This window comes from Argopecten irradians, chromosome 2, assembly GCF_041381155.1.
Source record: "Argopecten irradians isolate NY chromosome 2, Ai_NY, whole genome shotgun sequence".
Taxonomy (NCBI): Eukaryota; Metazoa; Mollusca; class Bivalvia; order Pectinida; family Pectinidae; genus Argopecten; species Argopecten irradians.
This window is the reverse complement of record NC_091135.1, coordinates 31877802-31889968: the sequence shown is the minus strand read 5'-3', so window position 1 is coordinate 31889968 and position 12167 is coordinate 31877802. Positions and strand designations below refer to the sequence as shown.

Here is a 12167-nt window from a genome sequence, read left to right as displayed (position 1 = left end):
TTGAGCCTATTACTGCTAATTGAACAAAGTAATGATTATGCAAACCATTATTTAATCATTTGTAAGCATTATATCATAGCTGTTGTATATCTCTTACCTACTAGGCAATAAAACTGAACCGTATAAAATATCAAATTCTCGGACATTATTTTTTTTTTACATATACATATGAAGGTCTTTCTGAAGGGAATTTATACGGCAAGTCTGCAAGTTGTGATTTTCATGTCTTGTGAGCGGGATGATAGATATTCAGATTGGTAGTTATGTTTGTTATGGACAAAAATAATATATAAATGCATGTATACGCATGAAATATTTGGAAACCTACAACAAAGTAAAGAAAACTGTGCTCGAGTGATTTTCTGAGGCAGTGCTCCACTACGACACATAGGCACCATTTCGTACCCGGCCGAAAGGTATAGTAGGCTGGGTACGTATATTCGTTCTAAAGGGGAGGTAACTGACCTGAAGCGTTGGAGACCGAGGGCAGAGTGTCATAGGTAGAGATATCCCCACATTTTTCCTCTCTACTGAGAGCGTCTAGATCAGGCTGCCAGCCCTCTGTTAAAGCCTGAAGCACTAGTTTCACCAACACAGCACTGTGACTACTCTTGGCAACTGAAACATGGACATTACATTCTTGGAAACAAAGTTTCAAATTTTATTACAAACAATTTTAGATATAAATATTTTGATAATTTGTTTCCATGCTACTTCAGTATTTCATCCTCTACAAAACTAAAAATATTTTTGAAATATACATTTCCTCACCCTCTTATGAAACCTGACAGAACAGATTAGGTGGGACAGACATGGGATCCATGTGGTCACACTGAACACTCAGATCCCATCATTTTATAAAGGCAGACATCAAAACATTTTATAATTCTACTGTGGTATGGAATCTTTATAGGTATTTTCCACGTCTGTTTGCCAAAATTCTGGTTATCTTCAAAAATATGAAATACAGACATCAAACAAAACTGTTCTCACTCTGGAAATTCCATGAGCGTAGAGAATACATTTTAATTACAGTAAAGAATTTATTTTTCGAAACTCGTGAAAAGAAGAATGGAACCAAGAGTTTAGGAAGGATAAATCATCTTAATCACTCTGATGAACCACAGTATTTAAGTCTTACCTAGATATTTGAATATGTTACTGGCAGCCTGTCGCACAGTGGAAGCTGGGTGCGAGAGATAAAGGAGAAAAGTGGACAAGTACTGAGGCCAGCGAGGCAGGAGACGTGGCAGTGGCAGCACCTGGTAAAATAGTCATGGAGTCAGTCACAAGTGGTTTAAACACATAGCTAGGGTACCACTTACATGTTGTTACATACTGGTAAAATAGTCATGGAGTCAGTCACAAGTGGTTAAAACACATAGCTAGGGTACCACAAACGTGTCGTTACATACTGGTAAAATAGTCATGGAGTCAGTCACAAACAGTATAAACACATAGCTAGGGTACCACATACATGTCGTTACATACTGGTAAAATAGTCATGGAGTCAGTCACAAACAGGATAAACACATAGCTAGGGGAAAAAACGTGTCGTTACATACTGGTAAAATAGTCATGGAGTCAGTCACAAACAGGATAAACACATAGCTAGGGGAAAAAACGTGTCGTTACATACTGGTAAAATAGTCATGGAGTCAGTCACAAACAGTATAAACACATAGCTAGGGTACCACATACATGTCGTTACATACTGGTAAAATAGTCATGGAGTCAGTCACAAACAGGATAAACACATAGCTAGGGTACCACATACATGTCGTTACATACTGGTAAAATAGTCATGGAGTCAGTCACAAGGATAAACACATACAGTACGGTAAACACATAGCTAGGGAACGTCGTTACTTGGTACAATAGTCAGGAGTATCAAAAGTAACACATAGCTAGGGACACAACATGTCGTTACATACTGGTATAGTCATAGTCAGAGTCAGTCACAAGTGGTATAAACACATAGCTAGGGTACCACAAACATGTCGTTACATACTGGTAAAATAGTCATGGAGTCAGTCACAAACAGGATAAACACATAGCTAGGGTACCACATACATGTCGTTACATACTGGTAAAATAGTCATGGAGTCAGTCACAAACAGGATAAACACATAGCTAGGGTACCACAAACGTGTCGTTACATACTGGTAAAATAGTCATGGAGTCAGTCACAAACAGGATAAACACATAGCTAGGGTACCACATACATGTCGTTACATACTGTAAAATAGTCATGGTCAGTCACAAACAGATAAACACATACTAGGGAAAACGTGTCGTTACATACTGGTAAAATAGTCATGGAGTCAGTCACAAACAGATAAACACATAGCTAGGGTACCACATACATGTCGTTACATACTGGTAAAATAGTCATGGTCAGTCACAAACAGGATAAACACATAGCTAGGGTACACATACTGTCGTTACATACTGGTAAAATAGTCATGGAGTCAGTCACAAACAGGATAAACACATAGCTAGGGTACCACATACATGTCGTTACATACTGGTAAAATAGTCATGGAGTCAGTCACAATCACAACAGGATAAACACATAGGATAACAAGCTAGGGTACCAAAACTGTCGTTACATACTGGTAAAATAGTCATGGAGTCAGTCACAAACAGGATAAACACATAGCTAGGGGAAAAACTGTCGTTACATACTGGTAAAATAGTCATGGAGTCAGTCACAAACAGGATAAACACATAACTAGGGAAAAAACTGTCGTTACATACTGGTAAAATAGTCATGGAGTCAGTCACAAACGATAAACACATACTAGGGAAAAAAGTGTCGTTACATACTGGTAAAATAGTCATGGAGTCAGTCACAAACAGGATAAACACATAGCTAGGGTACCACATACATGTCGTTACATACTGGTAAAATAGTCATGGAGTCAGTCACAAACAGGATAAACACATAGCTAGGGTACCACATACATGTCGTTACATACTGGTAAAATAGTCATGGAGTCAGTCACAAACAGGATAAACACATAAGCTAGGGTAAAAACATGTGTTACATACTGGTAAAATAGTCATGGAGTCAGTCACAAACAGGATAAACACATAGCTAGGGTAAACATACATGTCGTTACATACTGGTAAAATAGTCATGGAGTCAGTCACAAACAGGATAAACACATAGTAGGGAAAAATGTCGTTACATACTGGTAAAATAGTCATGGAGTCAGTCACAAAAGATAAACACATACTAGGGAAAACTGTCGTTACATACTGGTAAAATAGTCATGGAGTCAGTCACAAACAGGATAAACACATAACTAGGGGAAAAAACGTGTCGTTACATACTGGTAAAATAGTCATGGAGTCAGTCACAAACAGGATAAACACATAGCTAGGGTACCCCAAACATGTCGTTACATACTGGTAAAATAGTCATGGAGTCAGTCACAAGTGGTATAAACACATAGCTAGGGTACCACATACATGTCGTTACATACTGGTAAAATAGTCATGGAGTCAGTCACAAACAGGATAAACACATAGCTAGGGTACCACATACATGTCGTTACATACTGGTAAAAAGAGTCACATGGAGTCAGTCACAAACAGGATAAACACATAACTAGGGGAAAAAACTGTCGTTACATACTGTAAAATAGTCATGGAGTCCCAGTCATAGGGGAAAAACGTGTCGTTACATACTGGTAAAATAGTCATGGAGTCAGTCACAAACAGGATAAACACATAGCTAGGGTACCAAACGTGTCGTTACATACTGGTAAAATAGTCATGGAGTCAGTCACAAACAGGATAAACACATAGCTAGGGTACCACAAATGTCGTTACATACTGGTAAAATAGTCATGGAGTCAGTCACAAACAGGATAAACACATAACTAGGGAAAAATGTTTTACATACTGTAAAAATAGTCATGGAGTCAGTCACAAACAGGATAAACACATAGCTAGGGTAAAAAACGTGTCGTTACATACTGGTAAAATAGTCATGGAGTCAGTCACAAACAGGATAAACACATAGCTAGGGTACCACATACATGTTGTTACATACTGGTAAAATAGTCATGGAGTCAGTCACAAACAGGATAAACACATAGCTAGGGGAAAAAATGTGTTGTTACATACTGGTAAAATAGTCATGGAGTCAGTCACAAACAGGATAAACACATAACTAGGGGAAAAAACGTGTCGTTACATACTGGTAAAATAGTCATGGAGTCAGTCACAAACAGGATAAACACATAACTAGGGTGAAAAACGTGTCGTTACATACTGGTAAAATAGTCATGGAGTCAGTCACAAACAGGATAAACACATAACTAGGGGAAAAAACGTGTTGTTACATACTGGTAAAATAGTCATGGAGTCAGTCACAAACAGGATAAACACAAAGCTAGGGTACCACATACATGTCGTTACATACTGCATAAACCATGACATTGAATTTATAACAATGAAAATAAAGTCAACTATTTAGAATCAAACTGAAAATAGTGGACACAAATTTTCTTGTACCCGACTCATTTATCTTTATGAAACTACATGAGTTATGGATACGATAATTTTTTACTTTTTGATCTTTTAAAATGTTAACTGTTGTATAAATGTATTAATGCAGTCTGGCCTACTGATATACCTTTACAAGGATGAGACAGACATCTAAAATTCCTTCGGCAGCATAGGCATCCAAAAACTTCACCGGTAATTGCTTAAATAGAAATCAACATTCATTCTTGTAAACAGGGTCTGGTAATTTCATTTCAAATAAAGACAAACTATACAAATGATGAAAAAAGCTTGTGAAAACAAAAACCAAAATAGCTCCTCTGTACGTGTACAAAGTCTTACCACATTTCTATGACTCCTCTCTGCTTGACTTTTGTTTACTTCACTCCACAGAACTGAGACAACTTTTTCTAATGTTGACAGTGCTTCCTGAAATATCCAAATATATATCAAAATTTTTTAAGATTTTATAAGCAGGAAAGACTGAATATCTACTAAACTTACATCGAACTAACATATTCAATCAAATAAATATTTATTGATGAAGAACCTCCTCTGTCTTTTTCCATTTTTTCGTCCAATTTTTTTTAAAGAAGTCTTACACAAAAGAATGTCATTAAGTAAAACTTAAGACACTACATACTGTATATATAATGTTCATATACATTTTTATATCAAAACAAAGAATGAATAAGCAGGTGTTATAAGCAACATTGAAAAATAAGAATGATGATATGCTGTAGAGTTGTTAGTATTTGCAGTATTCACTGAATTTGAGAGTCCATCCAAAATCGCGAAATTGAAGACCTCGTGAAATTTATCAAAACCATGATTTCACGTATTATAGCCTGTAATAAGAATGGAACTTTAAAAGGCTAGAAAGATAATTTGCAAAAATAAACCTCAGCAAATAAGTTCAAAACGGTAAATTGCGAAAATTTTACACACAGAAAATTAAACAACTATATAGTAGAGCTCACAGATTTGAATAACTAGAATTGTATATAAAACTTATAAGCCTCATTATCCATATGAAATTATGATAGAATGAGATATGGAATGGGATGATAAAAGATGGGACAGGACAGGATATACAAGGATAACACCATAACCAACCACAACATATTGGATTTTTTTTGTCTTCTAAAAAAAAAAGAAATACCTTGGCATCAGAACAGGAAATGAATGCTGACAATGCCTTGGCAGAGTTCTCCCTGATGGTCAGTTGTGGGTTGGACAGTAATGTAAACACCACTGAATGGATCTGGCTGGATACAAAATTTGGCACAGTCTGTTTTCCACTCAACTGGAAAAAGTAGAGAGAAAATTATATACATTAAATTGAGTGACTAATTGTATTGGTCAGATTTACAATTTCACTGCCTCATGTATATAAATTAAGTAATGTATGTGTAGTTCATATACCTGAGAGTCTGTATCAAGTACAAACTGTGGAGTCTGTGATCGAGAATTCACTCCATCCTGACACTGGAGAATCATTGCGTTGATGCCTGCAACAATTTAAAATGTTATTTATAATGCTGTAATCCTTTAATTTCCACTTCAATATATTCTGTATTTGCACATTACAGAGTTATCTGCCCTTGCGGGTAGGTTTAAATTGTGACAGCATGTGTTTGCAAGCGCAATGTCATACATTTCAGAGAAAATGACGCATTTCTCTCACAAAATAATGCCTTCACAATGGGTAACCTATATATATCTAGCTACCTGCAAGGAAGGTAACTCTGCAATATGCAAAGATGGAATATACTTAATGAGAACAACCAATAATTTCTTTGTTATATAAATTTGATTTAATTTTTACATAAAATGTTTATAACTGTACAAAATAAATATGAAAGTGTATTGTCAGATAAAAACAAAGCTTTAAAAACAGTACCCATGATAGCACCCTCTTTAGCCTGCCATAAACTTTGGTCACACTTGCAAATCTGAAATTATAATAAACAGAAATGATATTAGAATAGAGTAAATATTATATGCCAGTCTGTCTGACACTTGATGTTGTACATCATTCACAGCATTAATTATAAAAACCATAAATTTGTAACACATCGGCTGGACCTAACATTACTCCACAAGGGGTCACATTCTGATGACATTTATTCCATTTGCACTTCACATTCCATGCAAGTGTGTCTTGAGATGCAAATGGGACTAATTCACGTACCACATGATACCCGATAACGTTTGTGTGGGACTAGTATCTCCAGTGGTGATGGAACGTAACTCTACGTAATCTTCCCGCTGAAATGACGTTATTCCGCGATAACGTCATTTGACGTCATTCCATCACCAATAGAAACAATAGTCCCGCACAAACGTTATCGGGTATCACGTGGTACGTGAATGAGTCCCATTCGCTTCTTATGGTATGAGTTCAGGAATAAATATCATCCTGTTATCTACACCTTTATTTCACAACATTAATCACTTTCAAGAAATGTTTACTGCCAAGCAATAAACCCTTGAACGATTTTGGTTGATCACTACATCAGCATGCTGTAGCGACAGTGTGCGAAGGTATAACAACATACTGATGTAGTGATCAACCAAAACCGTTCAAGGTATTATTGTGTCGGCAGTAACAGTATTTTGATTGGTCAATATAAAATCCAGCAGAACTTGACCCTTTGTGAATAGTCGTTGCATCATCTGTGTGTTTGTGAAAAGGTATGACGTAACAACAAGGATTAGCACTGGAATCAGGTCAATATAATTCTAACAAACCTGAGAAAATAACCCTGACATGAGACATTGTAATGAGTAACTTACCTTTACCAGGCTGTTGAATAGTGCCTCCTGGTCCGCTACAGTGAAATAGCCCACAATGTGAGCCATTTGTTTAGCACAAACATTTCTGATTGCTGACCAAATGTCTGTTAGAGCTGATTTAATCAGGTCCTGAAATGCAATATTAGAAAACAATCTATGCAAAAGGTTTGTATGATAACATACTGTTCTAGTCCATCAAAAGTTTCCAATGCATCCCAAATAACCTCTAGCCTAATGAGGTAGGCCTGCATACAGTCCACTATCAAAAATAGATATACATCATTGGATGTTTAGGTCTGACAAGTACAGTAACTATCTTATGCAGTAATCATTTGATTACATGCAGAGGAAGTAACACATCTTTATCTTCTCTTATTATTTCTTTAGGAGTACCAAATTCTCTGTACTTATAAAGTGTACATCTGGCAAACTGACAGTCTGATAGGTCCTGTCTGTTTTCAGGTGACAGTACTACAGGTATACAATACTTACAAGTGTATTACTGGCAAACTGACAGTCTGATAGGTCCTCTCTGTTTTCAAGTGACAGTACTACATGTATACAATACTTACCAGTGTATTACTGGCAAACTGACAGTCTGATAGGTCCTCTCTGTTTTCAAGTGACAGTACTACAGGCATACAATACTTACAAGTGTATTACTGGCAAACTGACAGTCTGATAGGTCCTCTCTGTTTTCAGGTGACAGTACTACAGGCATACAATACTTACCAGTGTATTACTGGCACACTGACAGTCTGATAGGTCCTCTCTGTTTTCAAGTGACAGTACTACATGTATACAATACTTACCAGTGTATTACTGGCAAACTGACAGTCTGATAGGTCCTCTCTGTTTTCAGGTGATAGCACTACATGTATACAATACTTACCAGTGTATTACTGGCAAACTGACAGTCTGATAGGTCCTCTCTGTTTTCAGGTGATAGCACTACATGTATACAATACTTACCAGTGTATTACTGGCAAACTGACAGTCTGATAGGTCCTCTCTGTTTTCAGGAGGCAGTACTACATGTATACAATACTTACAAGTGTATTACTGGCAAACTGACAGTCTGATAGGTCCTCTCTGTTTTCAGGTGACAGTACTACAGGCATACAATACTTACAAGTGTATTACTGGCAAACTGACAGTCTGATAGGTCCTCTCTGTTTTCAGGTGACAGTACTACATGTATACAATACTTACCAGTGTATTACTGGCAAACTGACAGTCTGATAGGTCCTCTCTGTTTTCCTTCAGCCATTCCATTATATGGACAACTGTTCTGTTGCGTACCACTGGCATGTTAGCAACTGCAATTGATAAAGCTATCTTTAGTATAACCCATGCAATCACAATATGTCAAGAACTTATATACAATGATACATATTTTCATGTAAATTGTCAATTATTGAAAGTTAGCAAATGGACTGTTGTCATTGTGTGGATGTCTGTATGAAAACAGGAGCATCAAAATTGATTTTAATATAACAGTTGGATGTTTATTGTTCTTAGGTTGCATGGGGTGATTGCATATTGGCGAAGATAATTAAGTTGAAGTACATAATATGCGAAATACTTAATCAACATACCTTGTTTTAGTGTATACTTGAAGGCCTCTGTCAAGGAGCAATGGAGGTTCTGTTGGGAATACCTGCATGAAAAGGAGTGCAAACTGTTACATAAGCAAAACATGTACAGTTACATACTTATGGGTTTTATAAGACTGACAGACATTTAACTCAACAGTCAACAACTGGCCTATGATACACTCCCTTCAACTTGAAATATAGATTACTATATATTTATACACAGATTAGAAGATACAAAATATGTTCTAAAAGACAATAGTCTTAATTGTACAATCTTTAAGAAAACAATATACTGATAAACATGTATCTGTTTAATGAACTATTCTGGGTCACTTTGACAAAAAAAAAAAAAAAGAGTTAACCTCAACACTGATCGAGTTTCAAAAGAAAATTTATACTGGCTGTTTTCATACATACCATTTCAGAAATACATCTAACAATTCTATGATGATAGCTTTATGATGTCCATCACTAGAAGCTAACAAAGTGCCTGTACAGGACATCCGTCGCACACGTCCACCGCCATCACTATTAGCCTCCGACCAACCAAACCGTCGATCAAACACATAGCATGTGAATTTATTAAGTGCTTCCTGTGTACCACAGAATTTCAGGGGATCCGTGAAAACCTGGCTACTACCATTAATGGGGAGTATGACATCTTCTTCATTCAAATCATCTCTTGGTATCGGTGCTGGAGAGGAATGTTTGGATGACAGTGACTCTAAGTTGCTATGTACTTTCTGTAACAGCTCCAGTTCTCCTTTAGCGGACGTTGTGATCAACAGAGCATTGATAAGCTCTAAGGTATGTTCTGCCATGACAGATGTCCTGAACAAAAAACAAAATGAGAATTTGATAATGTGATGGGAAGCATTACACAGTTCAGTCAGTCACTATCATTAATTTATTATGTAGCATACAATGTACAGGTAACTGGATTGAGTCAATTGATTCTATCTAGATTTGGGTCCTGAAGACGTATATGATCCCAAAAGTTATTAGGTATACCATTAATGCCATGATATTATAATCATTACTTCCTGAACAATTTTAAAATGTTAAGTAAATAATTCCCTTAATGCAGGTCACCTTATGAATCTTGCATTATAGGGTTGTAACTTAATAATAATCTAAAAAGAATATTTACTCTGATACTATAATTGCTATGGATAAACTTTTTTATTTTGCTGTTTAGTGTTAGACCTTAAAATTACATTAAAATTACAGGTATATCTGCTCATTCGCTTCCTATAAATCGATCACTCATGATCATGGAAGCTTAAAACTACAAGCATATTGTTATTTTGCAAGAAGCACTATAGGCATGCATCTTAAATAAACGTTAACCCATAAACATTGAATTGGCTATCGTGTCATTTAAACATGAAAATATTCCAGTTTAGTCTACATAATTTAGCATGACGTTATAAGCTTATACAGTAGGCCTAACAGTTTAATTACAGAATGATAAGAGCGCAGCTCTCTGCGCGGCCGAAGGCCGCGTAGAGCGAAGCTCTACTAACCATAACATGTGTGTAAGCATAAAGATCCAATACATTCCAGTACCCCTTTGGACTTTGAAATTGTGTCCCGCGGGAAAAGTCTCGCGCCTCCATGCAGGCAGCCATGTTTTAATTCTCGTTATCAGCACGACGATATTTGAAATTTCTGTACTAGACTAAATGTGTTATCAGCATACGTTTTAAAATTACTGTAAATAGCTTTAATTTACACATATACAAGAACAACGCAATAAATGTACTATTCCAATATAAACTTTGTATGTTCTCAAGCGCACGGCACCGTCAGCAGTGACGTCACAAAACCTGACGCCAAAGATGACGGCACAGATTCGCGCGTATTTTTGATAGCATCTGATAAAAACAAGATTGAAGTAGATTCTATATTGAACTATTCCATTTGAATTATTTTGAATTCTTTCTAACTATCGATAGTATGTGCATGTCAGTGAAGTATTTCATTGTTAATTTCGTAGAAAAATATAGACAATTTAAAGTTATGATGTTATTATCTTTTACATGTAGCTGCGCTCTTCTGAGGCTCTGCCTTAAATTCATATTATATTTTCTATATTACTGTACGATAATATATTGATGTGTTTATGTGGCTATTAAAAATATGCTCGGTAGTGAGATTATTTTAATCATCAGATCTGGGCAACTTCATGGGATTCATTTGTGACCTGACATAATGATTTGACAATTTGTTAATTTAACCTGTCAAAAACTGTCAACTCAATGAGCTGGTCCTGGTCACAGTAACTGTTACATCTGCACGCAAACCATAGTCCAATTGTAAGTCAAAAGTTATAAACGCTGTGTTATCAGAAACACATTATTTGCCTTATTACCTTAAACATAATACATGAGCTTTCGTGATTGACATCGAAAAAAATTATTTTGCAGCAGACGAGCCTTCGGCAAGAAAGAATGTTTGGTCCGCCATATTTGTTTATCACTGCACCATGGCCACTTCCGGTTTAAAATAATCGGATAAAGTTTTCTTTGTAGAGCTAAGATATCGTTTTTGACCCTTGTAAAATTTGCAAAAACGTGTATGAATTGGTTGAGACATGTTTCAAGCAATATAAACCTAAATTACAATTACTATAATTACGAAAATAATAATAGTGTAAATATAAAACCAACACATTTCCGGAAATACTTTGCTTGCAGTTACAAGTTTGCATTTTTTTCCAACTTGCATCAGACTGAAATAATTATTCTTCAGCTTTTTCTCTGTGACAAACTGTACAGTATCTTGGTTACACCACTGGCGATCAGGTTCTGATACAAAATATACTGTCACTGTATACATATTAACACTTTTTATTAATACTGTATACATATTAACACTTTTTATTAATAGTTTTTTTTTATGCATTTATTCCAGCTGCTGCTGCATCTGCTCTATTGTAATTCGAACAAAATTCGTGCTCTATAGTCTATACCAATGTTTATGCCACACCAAAAACGGTAAATATACGGCTCCATGACTGGAAAAATATGTCCCCACTGTTATCTTTCTCTATCTCAAGTATTCTGTACTTATACTTTTTTTTCTATTAATTTTCCTGTCTGATTACTTACAGAAAATTATGACAAAGAAGGAAATATAACAGGAGGCCAATGGGCTTAAACGGTCACCTTAGTTCGGATACAGAGTATTGGCCCATCAGGCCCTTGAAGTCAGTCAGTGATTTTATAAATTTGACTTTTTAATCTATGG

The 12167-nt window shown here is 36.0% G+C and overlaps 1 protein-coding gene across 2 annotated transcripts in view; it reads right to left on the bottom strand.

Moving 5' to 3' along the window:
• The window catches only part of LOC138315158 (uncharacterized), a 29327-nt gene extending 17926 nt beyond the window's left edge, over positions 1–11401 (bottom strand). For both annotated transcript variants that reach the window (XM_069255952.1, XM_069255953.1), the window contains exons 1-12: positions 11290–11401; positions 9333–9746; positions 8916–8977; positions 8530–8636; positions 7318–7446; positions 6422–6473; positions 5944–6029; positions 5681–5824; positions 4861–4947; positions 4649–4720; positions 1142–1262; positions 466–618 (exon numbers count right to left, since the gene is read on the bottom strand). In XM_069255952.1, coding sequence (XP_069112053.1) covers positions 466–618; positions 1142–1262; positions 4649–4720; positions 4861–4947; positions 5681–5824; positions 5944–6029; positions 6422–6473; positions 7318–7446; positions 8530–8636; positions 8916–8977; positions 9333–9746; positions 11290–11324 — 1462 coding nt within the window. In that variant the 5' untranslated portion in view covers positions 11325–11401. The remainder of the gene's footprint in view (positions 1–465; positions 619–1141; positions 1263–4648; positions 4721–4860; positions 4948–5680; positions 5825–5943; positions 6030–6421; positions 6474–7317; positions 7447–8529; positions 8637–8915; positions 8978–9332; positions 9747–11289) is intronic.
• Positions 11402–12167: the final 766 nt, after the last annotated feature.